The sequence below is a fragment of the Pongo pygmaeus genome, chromosome 1 (genome assembly GCF_028885625.2).
Source record: "Pongo pygmaeus isolate AG05252 chromosome 1, NHGRI_mPonPyg2-v2.0_pri, whole genome shotgun sequence".
Classification (NCBI taxonomy): domain Eukaryota; kingdom Metazoa; phylum Chordata; class Mammalia; order Primates; family Hominidae; genus Pongo; species Pongo pygmaeus.
The window spans coordinates 171,816,144-171,838,637 of record NC_072373.2 but is presented as its reverse complement, the minus strand read 5'-3'; the positions used below and the strand labels follow the sequence as shown (position 1 = coordinate 171,838,637).

At 39.1% G+C, this 22,494-nt stretch overlaps 1 protein-coding gene across 6 annotated transcripts in view; it reads right to left on the bottom strand.

The window, feature by feature from the left end:
* Window positions 1–7,158: 7,158 nt before the first annotated feature.
* Window positions 7,159–22,494, bottom strand: part of OMA1 (OMA1 zinc metallopeptidase) — a 66,541-nt gene continuing 51,205 nt past the window's right edge. For all 6 annotated transcript variants that reach the window (XM_054438505.2, XM_054438514.2, XM_054438534.2 and 3 more), the window contains one exon: window positions 7,159–7,613. In XM_054438505.2, coding sequence (XP_054294480.1) covers window positions 7,404–7,613 — 210 coding nt within the window. In that variant the 3' untranslated portion in view covers window positions 7,159–7,403. The remainder of the gene's footprint in view (window positions 7,614–22,494) is intronic.

The window sequence follows — 22,494 nt, the reverse complement described above, 5'->3', positions numbered from 1 at the left end:
TATGGGCTCAATTTCCTCATTCATAAATAACATGGGACAATTTTATCTGCCTCATAGAATTGTTGCGGGAGTCAAGCAAGCTACTGCATGTCAAGTGCTTTCAGAGCTTGGTTTGTAAGAGGTCTCAATAATGAATGCTGGCCATTATTATTGCTCTTGTTACTGCTCTTATTGTTAGGGACTTGATCTTACCAAGCCCTAATGACCCCATCTCCAGAACAGTCTGACCCAAGAACGCTCTGCAGAGAAAGTCTGAGCACTGCCAAGCACACTTCCCAAGACTGGTGTGTCTTCCCAGCCTGCGTTTCCTTCACATTTCAACTCCGACAGATTTCTGTGTTCTGGATGAAGCTGTTGAGCGTTAACTCTGCAATCTGTTCTGGCTGTTCAATAAACTTCTCTTCCCGGACAAGCTGTCACATGCACGTAAATAATACTTTATGCCTGGACTTTGATTTCTGAGTCAAACTTCTACTTCATGGTGGCTATTAGGGTCATTCCCAATCCAGAGCCTAGGAATCACCAATAAAGCATCAAGCATTCCTGTGGAGTGTGGACGAAAAAGATGAGGATGCCAGAGCTCCTGCCCTCAAGGAGCTTTCAGGCCAATAGCCAGCTTGCAGCACAATGGGGTAGGTGCAGTAATAGAGCTCTTTGCATGGCCACAACATACAGGTGAGGATAAACTGAGCTTTCAAGAGGCTTAGTGACTTGCTGGATCTCACAGCTGGTAAGGAAGGCAGGATGTGAACTCAGATCTTCTGACCTTGAATCCTCAGTGGTTTCCTAAACTATAGGTTTGTGCAAAAGTAATTGCCTTTTAAAATTTGCCATTTAAAAGTAATGAAAAAAAAAAAGCAATTACGTTTGCACCAACCTAATAGTTCCCCTGAGAGAAGGAGTTGGTTCATTGTGATGAGCTCAGGTCAAAGCTGGTGGCCCATGTGACTCTGGGTACCTATTAGGGTCCCAAAAGTACCCTAACCCCTGTGTTGCCAAGGGTCAACTGTATGTTCCTGAGGCTGCTGGGCCTTTTTCATGAATACCTTTTAGTTAGCTGATTGGCTCATTGCAAAGGGAGCTGGTGTGGAGAGATGAGATCATGGAAAGTTTCGGGGACTATGGAGCAGGAGAAATGCTCTAGGCCTTCGAACAAAGCAAAGATCCCAAATAAATGTTTCCCACGTTGCCCTGCCAATTGCTCTCACTTCTTGTGTGTGAAGGGAAGCATATTAAAGACAGTGAAAGCCTTTGAGTCTCACAGACCTAGCTAAACTCCTGGACTACTGTGTGACCTCGGTAAAGTCACACAGTCCTGTGAACTCCCATTTTCTTATCTGTAAATTAGGAGAATAAAACATGCCTCACAGGGTTGCTGTGAAGATTAAAAGGAGAAGAAGGTTGCAGAATCTTGCCTTAATAGGGCTCAACAAATACTAATTCCCATTTTCCCAGCCCATCATCTGGCAAATGGATTGGTGATTCCAGGAAAAGACTGGCCTTATTTCTCCAGATTTCAACATTAGAATGTAGAAATTGATGGAAATCAGGAACACTCTCCAGACAAGAGCCATAATGGATTAACAGAATTAGATTAATTATTATTAGTAGTAGTATTGAGACTGAGTCTTGCTCTGTCACTCAGGCTGGAGTGCAGTGGCACGATCTCGGCTCACTGTAACCTCTGCCTCCTGGGCTCAAGCGATTCTCCTGTCTCAGCCTCCCGAGTAAATGGATGCACCCACCACCACAAGCACACCTGGCTAATTTTTGTATTTTTAGTAGAAACAAGGTTTCACCATGTTGGCCAGGCTGGTCTGAAACTCCTGACCTCAAGTGATCCACCTGCCTCGGCCTCCCAAAGTGTTGGGATTACAGGAATGAGCCACTGTGCCTGGCCGAATTAGGTTAATTAAACACACACACACACACACACACACACACACACATGAATCAGACTAAAACAAAACATGCCACAAATAAAAGTTTCCTTTCTTCTCACACTCAGGTAGGAAGACATCATCATCACTTCTGAGTTGTAACAGATCAGAGCCAATCTTTTGGAAGTGACCTCTCTTGACTAATAATCTCACAGCCCAGATGAAGACATGTTAGAATATATTAACAAGAATCAGCACAGTGCAGCACTTGGGATGTTCAGTAGAGCATATACACGTTACTATATTTAAACCCATAATAATTCTGGGAATTGGGCAGGGCAAATATTACTATCCTATTTTCCCAAATAAATAAATGAGACTAGTGATGTTGCCCTTAATACTTTCAAGGCTACCATAACATCAGAAAGGAATAATTTGGAAAAAACTAAACTCAATTTTCCGTGCAAAAGCAATAGTTACTTAAAAAAATACAACCTTAAGTATAGAATAACAGAATTCTTAAGTAGACCATCCACCATTTCTAACCTACAAAAATATGATTATACTTTAATATATTGGTCAAAATTAACACGTTAACTTTAATATTCTGAAGGAAGAAAAAAACAAATCTGATTTTAGACCAATGCTGCCCAGGACAAGGTCCCGGGCCTCTTGTGGTCTACGAAGATGGTATTAGGAACCTGCCAACTATACTTAATATTTCAAAGAGCTTAACTAAAAATTTTATATTTTCTCTCACATAATTAGGTCACTCAAATTAATTAAAACAACAATTTTTTTTTCTTTTTGCTGGAACTTTGGTAACACCAGAGATCACATGATGATCAAAGGCCCTGCTTGGTCTTTGATGATAACAGAGACATCCTAAGACCTGGAAACAGAGCTGCACTGTGACTTATGCCCCATGCTCAGCAGTCTCCTAAACAGCCAGTGTGGTGAGAACACCTGGGTATGAGTCTAGACTCCAACCCTTCAAGACAGAACTTAGTGGTGTAAAACCCCTTGCACGCAGAGCCAGGTAATGTAAAAGGGGGCCTTGGTGATTCAGAGGCTGGGAGCGAGCCACTGGCCTAACTTTTCTGAAGGAAGTTAGGGGGCAAATTATAGATGGGTAGAACACTGACAGAGTTTTCTTCCCAGTAATGAAGTGGGAGATTTATCTCAGCTCACTACAGATTAAAGAATTCTCTAGGGTCTCATAAAAACATGTTATGAGGTGATTAACAGGAATTTCATCCCTCACATGTATACATACGCTTAAAATGGATATTTTTACCATCTGTCATAGACTATTAAAATGGGTGCTTTTAAATAAGGGAAAAGAGGTGTTGGCCCTGCTGTTCACAAGTGGAGGGTGAAGGGAAATGCATATTTTTCATCCTCACTTCCTATATGAGATTTGTTCATGGAAGTGGCAGTACATGGAGGAAGAGGATGGACTTTGGAGTCAGAAGATGGGAGGGTTTGAACCAGTTCTGCCATTGAGAGGTGAGTACTGCTGGACACACATTGACTAATATTTTTGAGCTTCAGTTTCCAGGTAAGTGGAGGCAACAGCTCCCTTTCCAAAGAATGCAGTATTGCAGAAAGAACACTGGATTACAAATCAGTGAATTCTTTAGTTCCAATCCCAGTTCAGCCATTTACTTGAATGCATACTTGGATCACTTGCCTAATTCCTCCAAGCTTTAGTTTTCTCCCGTGAGTAAATGATGCCATTTGTCCTTCCAATCTCATAGGCTGGTTTTGAGGATATAATTCAGTACAAAACAAGACAAAACAAACAAACAAAAACCTTGTAAATGGTAAAGCAAATATGCTAATGAAAATTTGCTATCGTATCAATATAAAATTTAAGCTACTTTTTTATCAGATTAAATGTCATTTCAGATAAAATTGTCAAGGAATCATCTTGTTTCTTTGCCTGCTGAAAGGATAAACATTAGGTTTTAATTCTAGTTCTGCCACTTACTTCGTAAGCCCCGTGGTTGCATCTCTCCTACCATGCAGTAGCCATTCTGTTTGGGTGGTGTTGACTCGTACCCATCCTCAGCTTGAATGTTGGATCCTGATAGGTCCAAGCCAATCAAGATAATGCCATCCCCTGCCATGGTGATTGCTTCAAGGGTGCAGTTAGAGTGTTAAAGGCTTTGTTTCAATAGTTGGGGTGTGAGTCAGTCACACATCAAGCTGGATGTGAAAGCATGCAACCCTGGGAGCTGCTGGCAGCCATCTGGATATCACCAGGGAACAGGTGAGAAAGATTGCAAAGAAAAAAGAGCTCTTGCTCTGATAATATCATGATCCCCTGGATTAAACTGTGCCTGAAGCAGCATACTTCTGGGCTTTTGTCAGTTTGAGGCAACAAATTTTCTTGGTTGGGCTTGTGTTGGTTCCTCTGTTCTTACAGGTAAAAAAAACTTAAGAAATACACCATGTAACCTTGAGCAACTTCCGTTACCCCTCTAAACTTCAGTTTCATGATCTATAATAGGGCATAGTAGAATAGAATGCCTACCATAAATAGGGTTGCTGTGGGGTTCAACAGTGCTTGAAAAATGCTTAGCACCACACATAGTTGATATGGTTTGACTCTGTGTCCCCACCCAAATCTCCTTTCAAATTGTAATCCCCATGTGTCAAGAAAGGTAAGTGATTGAATCATGGGGGCAGTTTCCTCCATGCTGTTGTCCTGAAGTGAGTTCTCACCATATCTGATGGTTTTATGGGGCAGTTTTCCCTGCTCTTACTCACTCTCTCTTGCCTGCTACCACGTGAGACGTGCCTCTTACCCTTCCGCCATGATTGTGAGATTCCTGAGGCCTCCCCAGCCATGTGGAACTGTGAGTCAATTAAATCCCTTTTCTTTATAAATTACCCAGTCTTGGGTATGTCTTTATAGCAGTGTGAAAATGGACTAATAGTACAAAGTATGCATTTAGTATATGGTAACAATTTTTATTACATTTGCAGCTCTAGACTTTGTGTTAAATGCTTTAAGTATATCATTTCACTTGGTCATTGGTCAACCTAGGAGGATTTTTTTTTGTCCCCATTTTACAATTAAGAAATGAAGGTTAGAAAGTTTGCGTGACTTGTCCAGGGTTCCACAACTACAGAAGCAGATTTTACAGAATATGATTGTTTCTCCTTTTTTTCAATCCTTTGAACAGTTAATTATTGTACAGTGTCAATGTTAATTGAATGCCTATAATGTGCAAAGCATTATAAGTATATAGCAATAAATATACACACTGTCCTTTAGTTTTAGAGGACAGTCTCACCCTATCTGAATTATAGAAAAGATCAGGTTGAGTTTGTGTCTTGGATTTATTAGCATCATGCTCCTAACAACTAAGTTAACCAGCCTATCATCTAAATCCTATAGGCACATGAAAAGTATTGACAGGAACAAAGTAGTTCTGCAACTAAGTGTAGAACATACAGCTTATTTCCATATAAAATTTAAAGTATATATGTACATCTTGTATTTCAACTGCTATTTAATTTCTTCTAAAACACTGAGCTGAACTGTAACATTTCTTTTACATTTAATTCCACTGGTTAAAAAAAATCTTTTTCATATACTATAAAGATATTATCTTTGCTCTTTCTGACATGGTGTCAACTTATATATGTTTCTAGCAAGTCTGAACAACACAATTAGAAGTGACAATGGGATGGAAGAAAAAGTAGGTCTTTGCTACATTATTTTCCTAGGAAATCTGCAGGAAAATCTAATGCTGTGTTTTACTGTTTACCTTTAGGTGACATTCTCCAAGTGTCTTTATATGTTATGGAGTGCCTTTTACAATACTCCAATCACAAGGAGTGTAAAAAATGATTATATGGAGAATAGTTAATGTGAACCTCTTCATGACCAATGTTGTCTCGTGTGCAGATCAGGAAATTCCTTACAAGTAATGTTTAATAAGCCCTGAGAAACATAAACAGCCTCTGAACTTGTCTTCTTAACAACTAGATATTTTGTCTAAGAAGATTTAATAATGTCAGGACACATCCCAAATGAGATTTCACAGGCTTTCACAGGCAGGGGGAGAGGTTCTACTCTCCTACACTGCCTCATCTTACGCTTTTCATGTCAATTTTGATAGATGGGTCTGAGAGGAGAACCTATAAAATCAACCTACAGAAAACACAAGTGGTCCCTGATTTCATAATGATGAGATTTTTACTTATATTGAAGCCATATGTGGGGAAGCTAATGAACAACTGAGAATACTTTGTTCCTTGTCTTGATAGCTTGGTCTTAGATATCTGAGTTTTGAAAAAATGGACAGATTTGTAGTCAGATAGACTCAGCTTTGTTCTATCTAGGTGAGAGACACTGGATATATTATGTAACTTCTCCAACCCTATTTGTCATTGTAAAGTGAGAATAATAAAAACTAGTAGGGTTATGGAATAAAGATAAATACAGGGCCCAGTTCATAGTAGATTCACAATACAAAGTAGTCCCTTTCCTCTTTAATTCTCTAAGAAAATATTTATTTAATATAATGTATTTCAAGAAAAATGCCCTTCTTAGAAATATAACCTAAGCATCACTAGACTTCACTAGTTTGGGAATACAAATATTAAATAACTCATATTTCCACATTTATATAATGCAGCAATTTCTGGGCACCACTGGGGGTGTGTCTTGTGCTGCTTCTCTTGTCGTTTTCCTCCAGTCTTCTTGTTGATATCTGCTGCTCAGGAAGGTCAACTTGGGGACAGTGCCTTGCCTCAGCCTCTTTTGATGGGACAGTGCCTTGCCTTTGCCTCTTTTTCTTCTCTGGGAACCCAAGATTCCCAAACGGTAATCTCATGGAGCAACCAAATGACATAACCTTCTGTTAAGACTTCAGTGCACCAGGAACACGCTGTGTCTCTGTGGAAATGCCCTCTCCCCCAATTCTGTTTTTTGCTTTGTCATCTGAACCACAAACTGTACTTCTTTTGCCTCCCTATGAAAATGGCTTCTGCCAGTAGCATTTTCTCCAGTCATCCACAGGTGAAGACAAGGAAATTCTCTATCCTGAGGCCCCCTTTTCCACATAATTCCACCCCAATGCAAACTATTTCCTGCAAACAGATACCTTCAGACTGTTTCCCACTTCATCATAATGACCCAGACTTAGAAATCCAGTTTAGGCTCAGTTGAAACCTTCTCTACAATAAAAACTACTGTATGGGCTCATTTCTCATCCACTAGCGGTCTGCCTTCTAAATCAAAAGCAAGTAGAAGACAGAGTAAAATGTGTAATATAAATTTATTCTGTGACATTTTCCTCATTGAAGATATTTTAACACAGGTTAAAATACATCAATATTTCATGAAAAATAAATTCTAGAAGAATTTAGATAATATCTGTAATGTACATGATTTGACCCTGAATATCCTCTTTTTTTCACTTCAAACATCATTTTTTAAAAAGTAACATAAAATGATAAGGACTGCAACATTCTTCATATATCTTGTGTCTCATAAATTTTAATTCAACTGCCAGTTCTTTTCTCAACTATGTATGTTAATGGTATTTGCTCCTGTTTTTGAATGGGAAGAGTATCCATTTTCTGTTTCTTCGTGATATTTAGGTCTTCTTTCTCTGATTCTTCAAGAAAATGCTTCATGCTGAGTTTGAATAGTAATCGAGGGTCTGGATTAGACAGTGGTGGACAATTACACATCTCTCTAATTTTGAGAGCCTATAAAGAAATAATAAAATAAAAAAATACTATATATATACATCAACGTATTCAGATTGTTTCAGTAATCCCTAATATGCTCCATGTAAAACAAAGAATGCATTCTGTGTTTTTTAAATAAAAGGTATCTTGATTATAACACATAAAAGAGAACCACTGAAAAATCTACAGTGAACAGTTGTTTTCATGATTTGGTCAAATAGTATTATTTTAAAAAACAACAACAATAGTATTAATAATCTGTAACAACTGCCCAAATGCTGTTTTGAGGGTAAACAAATCTTAGAGATACCTCTATGGTTTCAGTTAAACTCTAGCAGACCTGAGAATCATTCAGATTTAAAAAGGCTCTATGAGAGATTTTTTTCAAGAAAAACTGCAGAACATAGATGACTAAATATACTGAAAAAAGATATACATAACTGATACAGTCTTGGGTAAAATTGATGATAATAACCTAGCGATATGGTTTGGATATGTCTCCACCCAAATCTCATCTTGAATTGCAGTTCCCATAATTCCTACATGTCATGGGAGGTAATTGAATCATGGAGGCGGGTGTTTCCCGTGCTGTTCTCATGATAGTGATTAAGTCTCACGAGATCTGATGGTTTTATAAAGGGCAGTTCCCCCTGCATATGCTCTCTTGACTGCCACCATGTAAGACATGACTTTTCTCCTCATTTGCCTTCCACCATGATTGTGAGGCCACCCCCAGCCATATGGAACTGTAAGTCAATTAAACCTCTTTTCTTCATAAATTACCTAGTCTCAGGTATGTTTCATTAGCAGCATGAGAATGGACTAATATACCTAGAAAAGTAAACAAATCAAAATCATGACAATTTTTAACCCCAGGAAAAATAAAACATTGCAAAGGAAGGAAAAGTAATCACAGTGTACTATGGGGCTCAGCTATGACTAGTGCTTACAGTTTAAAATACCAAATCTTGATGAAACCAAAAAGTACAATTTCATCATACTGAGAAGGGGAGAGCTGCATGTGTGTGCACATGCACAGGGTGTGACACTGGAAAGAGAGGGCTTACGTCTCATCCTGTAAGGTGGAAAATAATTAAGGCCCAAAATTGAAGTTAGAATGTAGCAACATAAGCATGTTATTTAGACACAATGGGAAATACTAAAAGAATCGTCCAATAGAATTGGAAATAGTTACCCCTGAAACTGATAGCAGGGTCGAGGGACTGGCTGCTGATTTAAGTAACTAGCCTTAGAACTATTTAACTCTTCAAAGTGGGTATATGGATAATTTTAAGATATAAGAACCAAAATAATTTTTAAGGATAAATGGTCTTAATATTTAGGAGTTTTAAAAGAAAGACATTTAGGGGAAAAAGCTAATTCAGCTTTTTACTACTTCTGGCTTTCTGATACTGATGTGTCTTAAGGCAAGTAAATAAGGCAGTAAAGGAGACAGTGTTTGAGGGACTGGTAAAATCTTAGAAAGACTATCCAGGCAAGGCCTCACTGATAGGATAATGACTTTGGGGGTCAAGAGGGGGACAGACCTGAAGGACATGAGGAAAGAGACCATGTGGCAACCTAGGGAAAAACCATTCCAAGAGGGAGCTGCGAGCACAAGGGAGATGGGAGTGTGCCTGGGGTGTTCTGGAACAGTGAAGAAGCAGGTACAGCTGAGTGGAGCAGGGTGGAGGGTAGGAGCAGATTATGTAGGACCTCACAGGTCATGCTAAGGATTTTAAGTTTTACTCTAAACAGCCTGCCTCTAATATTTGTGGGGTCCATGGAAAGAATGAAAATGGAGGCCCAGATACCACGTCTCTAAACACCTAAAAGCAGTAAGTCAAGCTAATACACTACTACATAAAATCTGTTCTACTCTCCTACTTTGAGGAATACAGATTCGAAATTACCTGGAAGTCCAGGTACAAAATTAGAATTCTTGAATTTCAGAACATGTAAGATTGCAGGGAGCTTACTGTGTAGCTTTTGCCACTAGCCTGCCATCTGCCCCCTCTCCCAGTCCTAGTTTATCTGTCACTGTAAAGGGCCTTGTGTGCATGTGTTCAAGGAAGAGGTCCAGATGGGCCCTGAAAGCAGGCTCAAACATGTCTGGTCAAGGAATTCCATTATTCCAGATACCCTGAGTTGGGTGTGGTAGGGGCACAGGTTCTTGTATGCTAACATTTCATTGAGTCCCACAGGAGAGAGGGACTTGTAGTCAGATGCGAGCCAGATAGATGTCCTCTAAGTGAATGGGGTCAGGGCAGAAGCTTGGGTCTAGGAGCACTTCTAGCTCTGATGAGGCTCTGAGTTACCAAGGTAAGCTGGAGAGTTTGAAAAAACATTACTTAACGTGAAATTCTTCAGTGGCAGTGGCCATGTCTTATTTTTCTTTGTATTTCACAGCGGATTTAAGATTTCCTTATATCTACTGAGTGTTAAGTAAATGTTTAAGTAAACTGAATTGACATAACAAGAAAATGTTTCCCAACTATAGCACTTATAGCACTTAAGTAAACAGAAAGTCAGACCCTCAGCTAAATGGTGACCTACTGTCCAAACTGGGATACCTTTGAGAATGAAATAAGATGCTAGCGAGATTTGCACTGAGACATCAGGCATGAGCCATGACTGTCTCTGCAAAATTGGGACATACGGTCACTCTTGCATTAGCTCCTTTACAACCCTGTTAATTTTCTTTCCCAAGTGAGAAGTTTACCTGTCATGGCTGCTATATCAGTGTAGCGCCTATGTTTAAGCACTGCCATGGCATCAGTAAAGGGGAAGAGTACGGAGTCCAGCAGGTAACAACTGGCACAGCTGAGTGTGGCAATGAGAGATGCAAAGCAACAAAGAGAGGAATAGGATGCCATCCCCTATGATCTTTGTGTATTCAGTAAAAACTCTTCTCCTTTCCTTAAATTCTCTTATTCAGTCTTTTTAATACAACAAATATTTGGAACACCACAGTGAGTAAGGTGCTAGGTACACATTGGTCAGAATAGTCATGGTCCCTGCCCTCATGTAATTTACTTTGTATTTCTCCGTTACTGGGCATTAGAACTGTTCCCACAGTTGTGTCTATTTGGCTTTTATATATTACCCTGCTATAAAAACTTTTCTTTAAAAAAATCTTATTTTCTCACCTCCATTTGGAGATATGTGAAGTCTAACACCCAAAATAGAATGATCTGATCAAAGAGTAAGCACAAGTAGATTATACTTTTTGTTATATAGGACCAAACTGCTTTCTACCAGAAAGGCTTTATCAACCTTTAATGTCACCAGCAATACAGGCATACTTGAGTTACTCACAGTTATTCACATAAGATTTCATGACTTTTATCTAGAAAACTGCATAATTTCAAACCTCAGAATCCTTAGAAAATATCAGCTCAATTTTACAGATGAGGAAACTGAGTCTCAGAGAAGTTAAATGCCAGGCAAGCAACAAAAAGCTGGCTTGGTAAATGTTTTTAACAGCATTATTTGCTAAAACTTGGAAATAGCCAAGATGTCCTTCGATAGGTGAATGGATAAACTGTGGGATATCCAGACAAAAGAATATTATTCAGATCTAAGAAGAAATTAGCTATCAAGCCATGAAAAGATATGAGGAACCTTAAACGCATATTGCGAAGAGAAAAAAGCCAATCTGAAAGGCTACATGATTCCAACTATATGATATTCTGGAAAAGGCACAACTATGGAGACAGTAAAAAGATCAGTGGTTGCCAGGGCTAGGGGGAGGGAGGAATGAGTAGGCACAGAGTGTATTTTTATGGCAGTGAAACTACTCTGCATGATGTTATAATGGTGGATACATGTCATTATACATTTGTCAAAATGCACTGAATGTACACCACCAAGAGTGAACCCTAATGGACTTTTTGGGTGATAATGATGGGTCAACATAGGTTCATCAATTGTAACTAATATTATCACTCTGGCATGGGATTTTGATGGTATGGGAGGCTGTGAGTATGCGGGGACAGATATATAAGGGAAATCTCTATACCTTCTACTCAACCTAAAAGTTGAAGCTTTAGAGTCTAAAAATAAAACAGAGTCTACTACTAAAAAAAAAAAAAAAAAAAAAAAAAAAAGCTGGCCTGGAAGTAAAAAAGCTGGGTTTAGAACCTGTTTTGTTTTTACTGCTTTTGCCCTACATGCTTTTTGTGCTCATGCTTTTTTGCACCACATGATATTTCTTCAGTAATTTTTTTACTGAATAAATGTACTTTGGAGATGTCTGAGCTAGGTTTCTTTAATTGCTAGAAGCACTATATGTTTGTTCTTCATACAGGTTTTCTATCGCTACTTCTTGTGTGAACTGTTTCTCCTCCCCAACTATCTATCAAGCAGAATCCTGTTATGACCATACATATTTCTATCAAATCTTCATCTACTTTGCATAGTTAAGATTCTATTGGATGTCTTGGTAACTTATTTTTTCTTTTATCCTTTCCTTTCCATATTCATTTTATACATTTCAGGGTGCCAATGTCTTTTTATTTTTATAAATTCTAATCTATCTTATTAAATATACCTTCATCTCTTCAAAAGTGAGCAAAATTTTCCTACCATATAGCTAGAATATGTCTTTCCAATTCCTTTACTTTGTTTTCTGTGTTTAACTCCATGCACTGCACATAATAGGCACTTAACAAACGCATGCTAAATTTTAAACAAACATTTATAGAACACCAGCTATGAATAAATCATTACGATAAATGTCATAGAGAAAACACTCTTCGGAGTTTACGGTTTAAGAAAAAGCAGGAATGTATTTTAATAGCAAGAATATATGGTTCTGAGAATCCTGAGGAAGATTTGAAGTTAAATATAGAATTAGCCAGCCTAAAGACTACAACTATAAGTGAAAGAAACTAACATCTACTGTTCACTTTCTATGTGCCTTTCACTGTGTGAGGTATTTTACACATCTAAATTGACACTGGAATTTGAACCACTTTTCAAATTTTGGGCCTGGCATAAAATACTTATCACTAAAGTGTCTATGCCAAAGAGAGGGGGACAAGGGAGAGAAGGCAGCAGGACCTTTACAGAAATGCACAAGTATGTACATCCAACATCTAGGAGATATTGCTATCCTGATTTCACATATGAAGAAAACTAAAGGTTGGATTAGGTAACTTTCTCCAAGTTAGATGGCTCAGTCAGAATTAAAACCCAAGACTCCTAAGACCACTGTTATCTTTATATTACTATTTCCTGTGACCATCTTTCTCCCGTTACCGACTATTAATTTCCTACATGCTAAATTTCTATAAGGGAGTGGAAGTACTGTTCAATTCTACTGCCAATTTTTATATTTTTCACCCATTATTATATCGCTCATCCTGCCTATTATTACACATCATGCAATCATTTAACAAATATTCACTAAGCATCTCAACTTGTCATTGGTACTATGGATACAGCAATGTACAAAGGCCTTACACACTAGGGTAAAAGCCAATAAACAAACAAGGTAATTTTAGTTAAGTACATGAAGAAACTAAAGAGTGAGGTGTGTTGGACGGACAATGAGTACATGGAAGGGAAGCGATTTAACATTATGGGATCAGAGAAAGCCTTCCCAGGACAGTGACATTTGCCTAAAGAACTGAGGGAAGAATGTTTCAGACAGAGAAATCAGCAAGTAGAGGAGCTATAAGGAGGACACTAGCTTAATGGGGAACATACACTTGTCATGTATGTTTCCTGGACCAAGGAAAGCCTAAGGAAAGGGGCATGTGGTGAAGTTGGAGAGCTAGGCAGTGGCCAAATTACGTGCCTGGAAGACATAGGAAGAGTCTGGATTTTTATTCTAAGTTAGATGAGAAGCCACTAGCGGGTTTTAACCAAGGAAAGGACATTACAATGATCACTCTGGCTACATACTGAAAATACGTTGTTAGGAGTTGAGGTGAAACGTGACATCGTGAGGTGAAAAGTGACAACAGGAAATGACTGCGGTAACTTGGGAGGAGATAATGGTGACTTTTACTAGGAAAGGAGCAGTGGCGAAGTTGAGAAGGGCACAGATTCTTAATGTACTTGTTGAAGCAGTCAAGAAGATTTTTTCATGAATAGGATACAGAAGTGAAGGAAAGAGGAACTGAAGATGAGTCCTAAATTTCCTCTTCTGTTTTAATAGCTTTTCTTTTATGATGCTGCTCATGCATCTGAGGATAAATAACTTGCTCACAGTAAATAATTACTGTAATATAATATCATATTGTCAATTAATGACCCCAGCCCATAAATTCTTTTAAAGTTATTGTTTTTATCAAATTGTCAAAACAAAATCATTTATGCTCGTAAAATGAATCAGAAACTTAATAACATACCTTTCTACATTTTGAAAATAGAACTAATTAGTAACTACGCAATTATTCTCTGAACTTTTGAAAAAATTCTCCAAATTAAATCCCATCAGGGCTAGGCATCCTTTTCTTTGCTAATTTATTATGACTCTATGGGTTCTAACACAATTTTTTAAATTTGATTTATTTATACCTTACTTCTTTCTAAAATTAATTTGAGAAGCTTCATTCTAGCTATAATTTCTACTCCTAGCTGCATCCACTCTGGCAATTCCCCTCCCCGCTCAACACACATACACTTTAATTACCTCTGATTTTGACCTGAGCTATTAATTAACATCATCTAACTAAAAATAACATTCTCTCAAATATTTTAGTTTTCTTGCATGTTACCGTACCTCTTCTCCTGATCCTATTTACATTTTAATCTTTGTCTAACTAATCTAATGATTATGACTTTGACTAAATTTCCCAAAGAATCAACTACTGTCATTTTGCTTATTTCTGCTTAATTTTATTAATTATATTTTCCCTATTTGAGACATTTATAGTTCTATATTTCTTTTCTCTTTTTCTAATATAGACATTTAAACTGATAAAATTTTCTTTAAATACAGATTTAGTAAAAACTCATGAAAATATAACTACATCATTATAAAGTTCATTGATTACAAGGCATCCTCTTATTGTCTATAGATTTCTCTCTAGCTTTACATGTGCGGAATTTTAATTTTCATGTGGTTATCCATCTTTGAATTTTTGTTATATTAATTTTACTATACTATGTTCTGATGATTGGAACCATAACTTTTTGTTTTATTTATTTATTTATTATTTCAATAGGTTTTTGGGTAACAGGCGGTGTTCGGTTACATGGAAAAGTTCTTAAATGGTGACTTCTGAGATTCTGGTACACCCATCACTCAAGCAATGTACACTGTACCCAATGTGTAGTCTTTTTTTTTGAGACGGAGTTTCATTCTTGAAGCTCACACTGGAGTGCAACGGTGCGATCTCAGCTCACCGCAACCTCTGCCTCCCAGGTTCAAGCAATTCTCCTGCATCAGCCTCCCGAGTAGCTGGGATTACAGGCATGAGCCACCATGCCACGCTAATTTTTGTATTTTTAGTAGAGACAGGGTTTCTCCACGTTGGTCAGGCTGGTCTTGAACTCCCGACCTCAGGTATCTCCTGCCTCGGCCTCCCAAAGTGCTGGGATTACAGGTGTGAGTCACCGCGCCCAGCCCCAGTGTGTAGTCTCTTACCCTTACCCCCTTCTCACTATTTCCCCTGAGCCCCCAAAGTCCACTGTATACTTCTCATGCCTTTGCATCCTCATAGCTTAGCTCCCACTTATGAGTGAGAACATAACATTTTTATATTATGTACCGATATTTTTGTCCAAGTTTTATGATCAATATTTTCATGAAAGATGTGTATTTGAAAATATATTCCTGGTGGAGCCAAGATGGCTGAATAGGAACAGCTCCAGTCTACAGCTCCCAGCGTCAGCGACGCAGAAGATGAATTATTTCTGCATTTCCAACTGAGGTACCGGGTGCATCTCACTGGGGATTGTTGGCCAGTGGGTGCAGGACAGTCGGTGCAGCGCACCGAGCATGAGCCAAAGTAGGGCAAGGCATCGCCTCACCCGGGAAATGCAATGGGTCAGGGAATTCCCTTTCCTAGCCAAGGAAAGGGGTAACAGATGGCACCTGGAAAATTGGGTCACTCCCACCCTAATACTGCGCTTTTCCGACGGTCTTAGCAAACGGCACACCAGGAGATTATATCCCGCGCCTGGCTCAAAGGGTCCTATGCCCACAGAGCCTCGCTCATTACTAGCACAGCAGTCTGAGATCAAACTGCAAGGGGGCAGCAAGGCTGGGGGAGGGGCGCCTGCCATTGCCGAGGCTTGAGTAGGTAAACAAAGCAGGTGGGAAGCTCAAACTGGGTGGAGCCCACTGCAGCTCAAGGAGGCCCACCTGCCTCTGTAGACCCCACCTCTGGGGGTAGGGCATAGCCAAACAAAAGGTAGCAGAAACCTCTGCAGACTTAAATGTCCCTGTCTGACAGCTTTGAAGAGAGTAGTGGTTCTCCCAGCATGCAGCTTGAGATCTGAGAACGGACAGACTGCCTCCTCAAGTGGGTCCCTGACCCCCGAGTAGCCTAACTGGGAGGCACCCCCCAGTAGGGGCAGACTGACACCTCACATGGCCGGGTACTCCTCTGAGACAAAACTTCCAGAGGAATGATGAGGCAGCAACATTGGCTGTTTACCAATATCCGCTGTTCTGCAGCCTCTGCTGCTGATACCCAGGCAAATGGTCTGGAGTGGTCCTCCAGCAAACTCCAACAGACCTGCAGCTGAGGGTCCTGACTGTTAGAAGGAAAACTAACAAACACAAAGGACATCCACACCAAAACTCCATCTGTACGTTACCATCATCAAAGACCAAACGTAGATAAAACCATAAAGATGGGGAAAAAACAGAGCAGAAAAACTGAAAATTCTAAAAATCAGAGCACCTCTCCTCCTCCAAAGGAACGCAGCTCCTCACCAGCAACGGAACAAAGCTGGACGGAGAATGACTTTGACGAGTTGAGAGAAGAATGCTTCAGACGATCAAACTACTCTGAGCTAAAGGAGGAAGTTCGAACCCATGGCAAAGAAGTTAAAAATCTTGAAAAAAGATTAGACGAATGACTAACTAGAATAACCAATGCAGAGAAGTCCTTAAAGGAACTGATGGAGCTGAAAACCATGGCACGAGAACTATGTGACGAATGCACAAGCCTCAGTAGCCAATTCGATCAACTGGAAGAAAAGGTATCAGCGATGGAAGATCAAATGAATGAAATGAAGCGACATGAGAAGTTTAGAGAAAAAAGAATAAAAAGAAACGAACAAAGCCTCCAAGAAATATGGGACTATGTGAGAAGACCAAATCTACATCTGATTGGTGTACCTGAAAGTGACGGGGAGAATGGAACCAAGTTGGAAAACACTCTGCAGGATATTATCCAGGAGAACTTCCCCAGTCTAGCAAGGCAGGCCAACATTCAAATTCAGGAGATAACAGAGAACACCACAAAGATACTCCTCGAGAAGAGCAACTCCAAGACACATAATTGTCAGATTCACCAAAGTGGAAATGAAGGAAAAAATGTTAAGGGCAGCTAGAGAGAAAGGTCGGGTTACCCACAAAGGGAAGCCCATCAGACTAACAGCGGATCTCTCAGCAGAAACTCTACGAGCCAGAAGAGAGTGGGGGCCAATATTCAACATTCTTTTTTTTTTTTGAGACAGAGTCTCGCTCTTGCCCAGGCTGGAGTGCAGTGGCGCGATCTTGGCTCACGGCAAGCTCTGCCTCCTGGGTTCACACCATTCTCCTGCCTCAGCCTCCTGAGTAGCTGGGACTACAGGCACCCGCTACCATGCCTGGCTAATTTTTTTGTATTTTTAGTAGAGACGGGGTTTCACCCTGTTAGCCGGGATGGTCTCAATCTCCTGACCTCGTGATCTGCCCACTACAGCCTCCCAAAGTGCTGGGATTACAGGCGTGAGCCACTTCGCTCGGCCCTTCAACATACTTAAAGAAAAGAATTTTCAACCAAGAATTTCATATCCAGCCAAACTAAGCTTCGTAAGTGAAGGAGAAATAAAATCCTTTACAGACAAGCAAATGCTGAGAGATTTTGTCACTACCAGGCCTGCCCTAAAAGAGCTCCTGAAGGAAGCACTAAACATGGAAAGGAACAATCGGTACCAGCCACTGCAAAAACAAGCCAAATTGTAAAGACCATCAAGGCTACCAGAGGTACAAAGAGGAGCTGGTACCATTCCTTCTGAAACTATTCCAATCAACAGAAAAAGAGAGAATCCTCCCTAACTCATTGTATGAGGCCAGCATCATCCTGATACCAAAGCCTGGCAGAGACACAACAAAAAAAGAGAATTTTAGACCAATATCCCTGATGAACATCAATGCAAAAATCCTCAATAAAATACTGGCAAACCAAATCCAGCAGCACATCAAAAAGCTTATCCACCATGATCAAGTGGGCTTCATCCCTGGGATGCAAGGCTGGTTCAACATATGCAAATCAATAAACGTAATCCAGCATATAAACAGAACCAACGATAAAAACCACATGATTATCTCAATAGATGCAGAAAAGGCCTTTGACAAAATTCAGCAGCCCTTCATACTAAAAACTCTCAATAAATTAGGTATTGATGGGACGTATCTCAAAATAATAAGAGCTATTTATGACAAACCCACAGCCAATATCATACTGAATGGCCAAAAACTGGAAGCATTCCCTTTGAAAACTGGCACAAGACAGGAATGCCCTCTCTCACCACTCCTATTCAACACAGTGTTGGAAGTTCTGGCCAGGGCAATCAGGCAAGAGAAAGAAATAAAGGGTATTCAATTAGGAAAAGAGGAAGTCAAATTGTCCCTGTTTGCAGATAACATGATTGTATATTTAGAAAACCCCATCGTCTCAGCCCCAAATCTCCTTAAGCTGATAAGCAACTTCAGCAAAGTCTCAGGATACAAAATCAATGTGGAAAAATCACAAGCATTCTTATACACCAATAACAGACAAACAGAGAGCCAAATCATGAGTGAACTCCCATTCACAATTGCTTCAAAGAAAATAAAATACCTAGGAATCCAACTTACAAGGGATGTGAAGGACCTCTTCAAGGAGAACTACAAACCACTGCTCAAGGAAATAAAAGAGGATACAAACAAATGGAAGAACATTCCATGCTCATGGGTAGGAAAAATCAATATGGTGAAAATAGCCATACCGCCCAAGGTAATTTATAGATTCAATGCCATCCCCATCAAGCTACCAATGACTTTCTTCACAGAATTGGAAAAAACTACTTTAAAGTTCATATGGAACCAAATAAGAGCCCGCATTGCCAAGTCAATCCTAAGCCAAAAGAACACAGCTGGAGGCATCACGCTACCTGACTTCAAACTATACTACAAGGCTACAGTAACCAAAACAGCATGGTACTGGTACCAAAACAGAGATATAGACCATTGGAACAGAACAGAGCCCTCAGAAATAATGCCCCATGTCTATAACTATCTGATCTTTGACAAACCTGAGAAAAACAAGCAATGGGGAAAGGATTCCCTATTTAATAAATGGTGCTGGGAAAACTGGCTAGCCATATGGAGAAAGCTGAAACTGGATCCCTTCCTTACACCTTATACTAAAATTAATTCAAGATGGATTAAAGACTTAAATGTTAGACCTAAAACCATAAAAACCCTAGAAGAAAACCTAGGCATTACCATTCAGGACATAGGCATGGGCAAGGACTTCATGTCTAAAACACCAAAAGCAATGGCAACAAAAGCCAAAATTGACAAATGGGATCTAATTAAACTAAAGAGCTTCTGCACAGCAAAAGAAACTACCATCAGACTGAACAGGCAACCTACAGAATGGGAGAAAATTTTTGCAATCTACTCATCTGACAAAGGCCTAATATCCAGAATCTACAATGAACTCAAACAAATTTACAAGAAAAAAACACACAACCCCATCAACAAGTGGGTGAAAGATATGAACAGACACTTCTCAAAAGCCATTTATGTAACCAAAAGACACATGAAAAAATGCTCATCATCACTGGCCATCAGAGAAATGCAAATCAAAACCACAATGAGATACCTTCTCACACCAGTCAGAATGGCGATCATTAAAAAGTCAGGAAACAACAGGTGCTGGAGAGGATGTGGAGAAATAGGAACACTTTTACACTGTTGGTGGGACTGCAAACTAGTTCAACCATTGTGGAAGTCAGTGTGGCGATTCCTCAGGGATCTAGAACTAGAAATACCATTTGACCCAGCCACCCCATTACTGGGTATATACCCAAAGGATTATAAATCATGCTGCTATAAAGACACATGCACACGTATGTTTATTGCAGCACTATTCACAATAGCAAAGACTTGGAACCAACCCAAATGTCCAACAATGATAGACTGGATTAAGAAAATGTGGCACATATACAGCATGGAATACTATGCAGCCATAAAAAATGATGAGTTCATGTCCTTTGTAGGGACATGGATGAAGCTAGAAACCATCATTCTCAGCAAACTATTGCAAGGACAAAAAACTAAACACTGCATGTTCTCACTCATAGGTGGGAATTGAACAGTGAGAACACATGGACACAGGAAGGGGAACATCACACACGGGGGCCTGTTGTGGGGTGTAGGGAGGGGGGAGGGATAGCATTAGGAGATATACCTAACGCTAAATGACGAGTTAATGGGTGCAGCACACCAACATGGCACATGTATATATATATATAACAAACCTGCACGTTGTGCACATGTACCCTAAAACTTAAAGTATAATAAAAAAAAAATTCCTTTTTTTAGGATTTAGTTTCTTATGCCACTTAAATTTTATTTTTCATATTATTCAGCTGAATTATTTGGTAGTTCCTTACTTGATCTGTGGTTTTCTAACAATGGCAGGGTGCAAGCTAGTTACAATTATATTTAAACAAACAAAACTGTGTATTTTATCTAATTCCTGATTGTCAGTAGATTCTGGAAAGAGCACTGCTGCAACCAAGCACTTCACTGACATACTGTCCTATGTGTTTCATTTACTAAGGGTCTTCCACCATAAAAAAAAAAAAAGTTAGTTTTTGTAGATATCATACCAAAGTGTATTAGTTCCACTGTTTTTTGTTTTGTTTCTTTCCTCCTAAACTCTTACACTTCCTCCAACAGCAAGAAGTATAAGAACTTAGGAGGAAAGAAGTATCTTCCTTATACTTATGAAAAGCAAGGTCCAAAGTCATTCTTACTCTTGTATGCCTTTTTACCTAGGTAGCTTGTAAGAGCCTGTCTTTGCAATGACAATTAAACACTTCAGAAGTTTAAATATCTAAGCTTGTCATTTCAGGGCTTCTCATGGATGATACTCTGGGAATCTCCTAAAAACCCATCTTGAGAAATGTTAACTAAATAAAAAAATGTAATATAGAAACCACAATCAAAGAAATGAAGACATGTACAAATGTATCTTTCCCATTGTTATATGCAGCTTGGATTTCCTGGTGCCTTTTCAATATTCTTTCATTTTTTTAGACTTTTTTTTTTTGGCTTTGGGCATTTTAATTTGGTTGTGCTATGTTCCTCTATCTTCCACATCAATGAGTCTTTGCTCTGGGGTATCGATTCTGCTCTTCACAGCCTCCACCGAAAGTTTTACGGCTTCTCTGTTGAATTCACAAGTTTAACAATTTTCTGAAATGGATTTATCTTACATTTGTAAAGTCGTTCTTTCAGCTTCTATCACTTTCAGTGCAGTTAAATCAACCTTATCATGCCAGCTTCAGGTGGCATTGCTTCTATGTTCTTGCCACCTTGCCTGTCCTCTCCCATAAAGTAACATTTTTAAGTTTGACCTGAGATTTGGTTTTGTTTTTCATATTTCTGCTCTTTAAAGCTTATCTCACTGGGGAACAATGAGTATTTCAGAGGCTTTGTTTTGTGTTGCTATTGCTGAAGTTAGTTTACATGAGGGTCCTTGTGGAGTTATTAAAGGCACTTATTCAATAATCTTTTAAATAAGATTATCCTCATTTTTCCTTTCAACTCTGTTTTTCCAACTCTTGTACACTTACCGTTCCGATTTTTTAAAAGTCTCTCTTACCTACCTCTTAAGTCTATTCCTGAATAAGAGAAAATTGTCTGCAACATCTTTTATTCCATTAGGGTTAATTTGGCTGGTCTGAGTTCTAAATAGATTCTACACAGATTTCTCATGAAGACACATTTCTCAGGTTGTTTGAAAACTGATTATTTGCAGGGTGGTACTAAATTATCACCCCACAATCACTTGCTGGCCACAAGGAAGAAAACCACCTTTGCAAACAAAGAACCAGGCCATCACCATCCAACCCACTGATGGCCTTCAGCATCACCAGATGTGGGGCAGCCAGGTATTAAGAGACTTCCAATGCAAAGCACTATGAAGCTTAGTTGCATCACCTATAAAACATCTTTCCCAAAATTTAATCTCTATTTACAGGTATATATAGAAACAACTTAGAAATACCACGAAGAAGCAATCAAGTTAATCCAGAATCTACAATGTGGGATTATATGTACTCACCAATTCAATGACAAGTTTTAAAACAAACAAAACAAAAGGGAGGGGGGTACTGTCCTAAAGTCAAAAGGACTTTAGGAACGTAAGAACCAAATGCAATGTGTGGATCATGAAGTATCCTAATTTAAACAGGCCAACTGTAACACTGCTGAGATACAGAAATCTGATGTAGACAGAATATTTAATTTTAAGGAATTACTATGAGTTTCCTTAGGGATAATAATGTTATGATTATGGAAGAAAATGATACTACTTTCTGAAATGCATACTAAAGTTGATGGAGTTCAGGACATATCATTCCAAAATAAGACTCCAGGAGACCAGACTATGCCACCCCAAATATGCCTCTTTAGCATAAGAGTTATTTTCTATTAATTATTTTGGGCAAT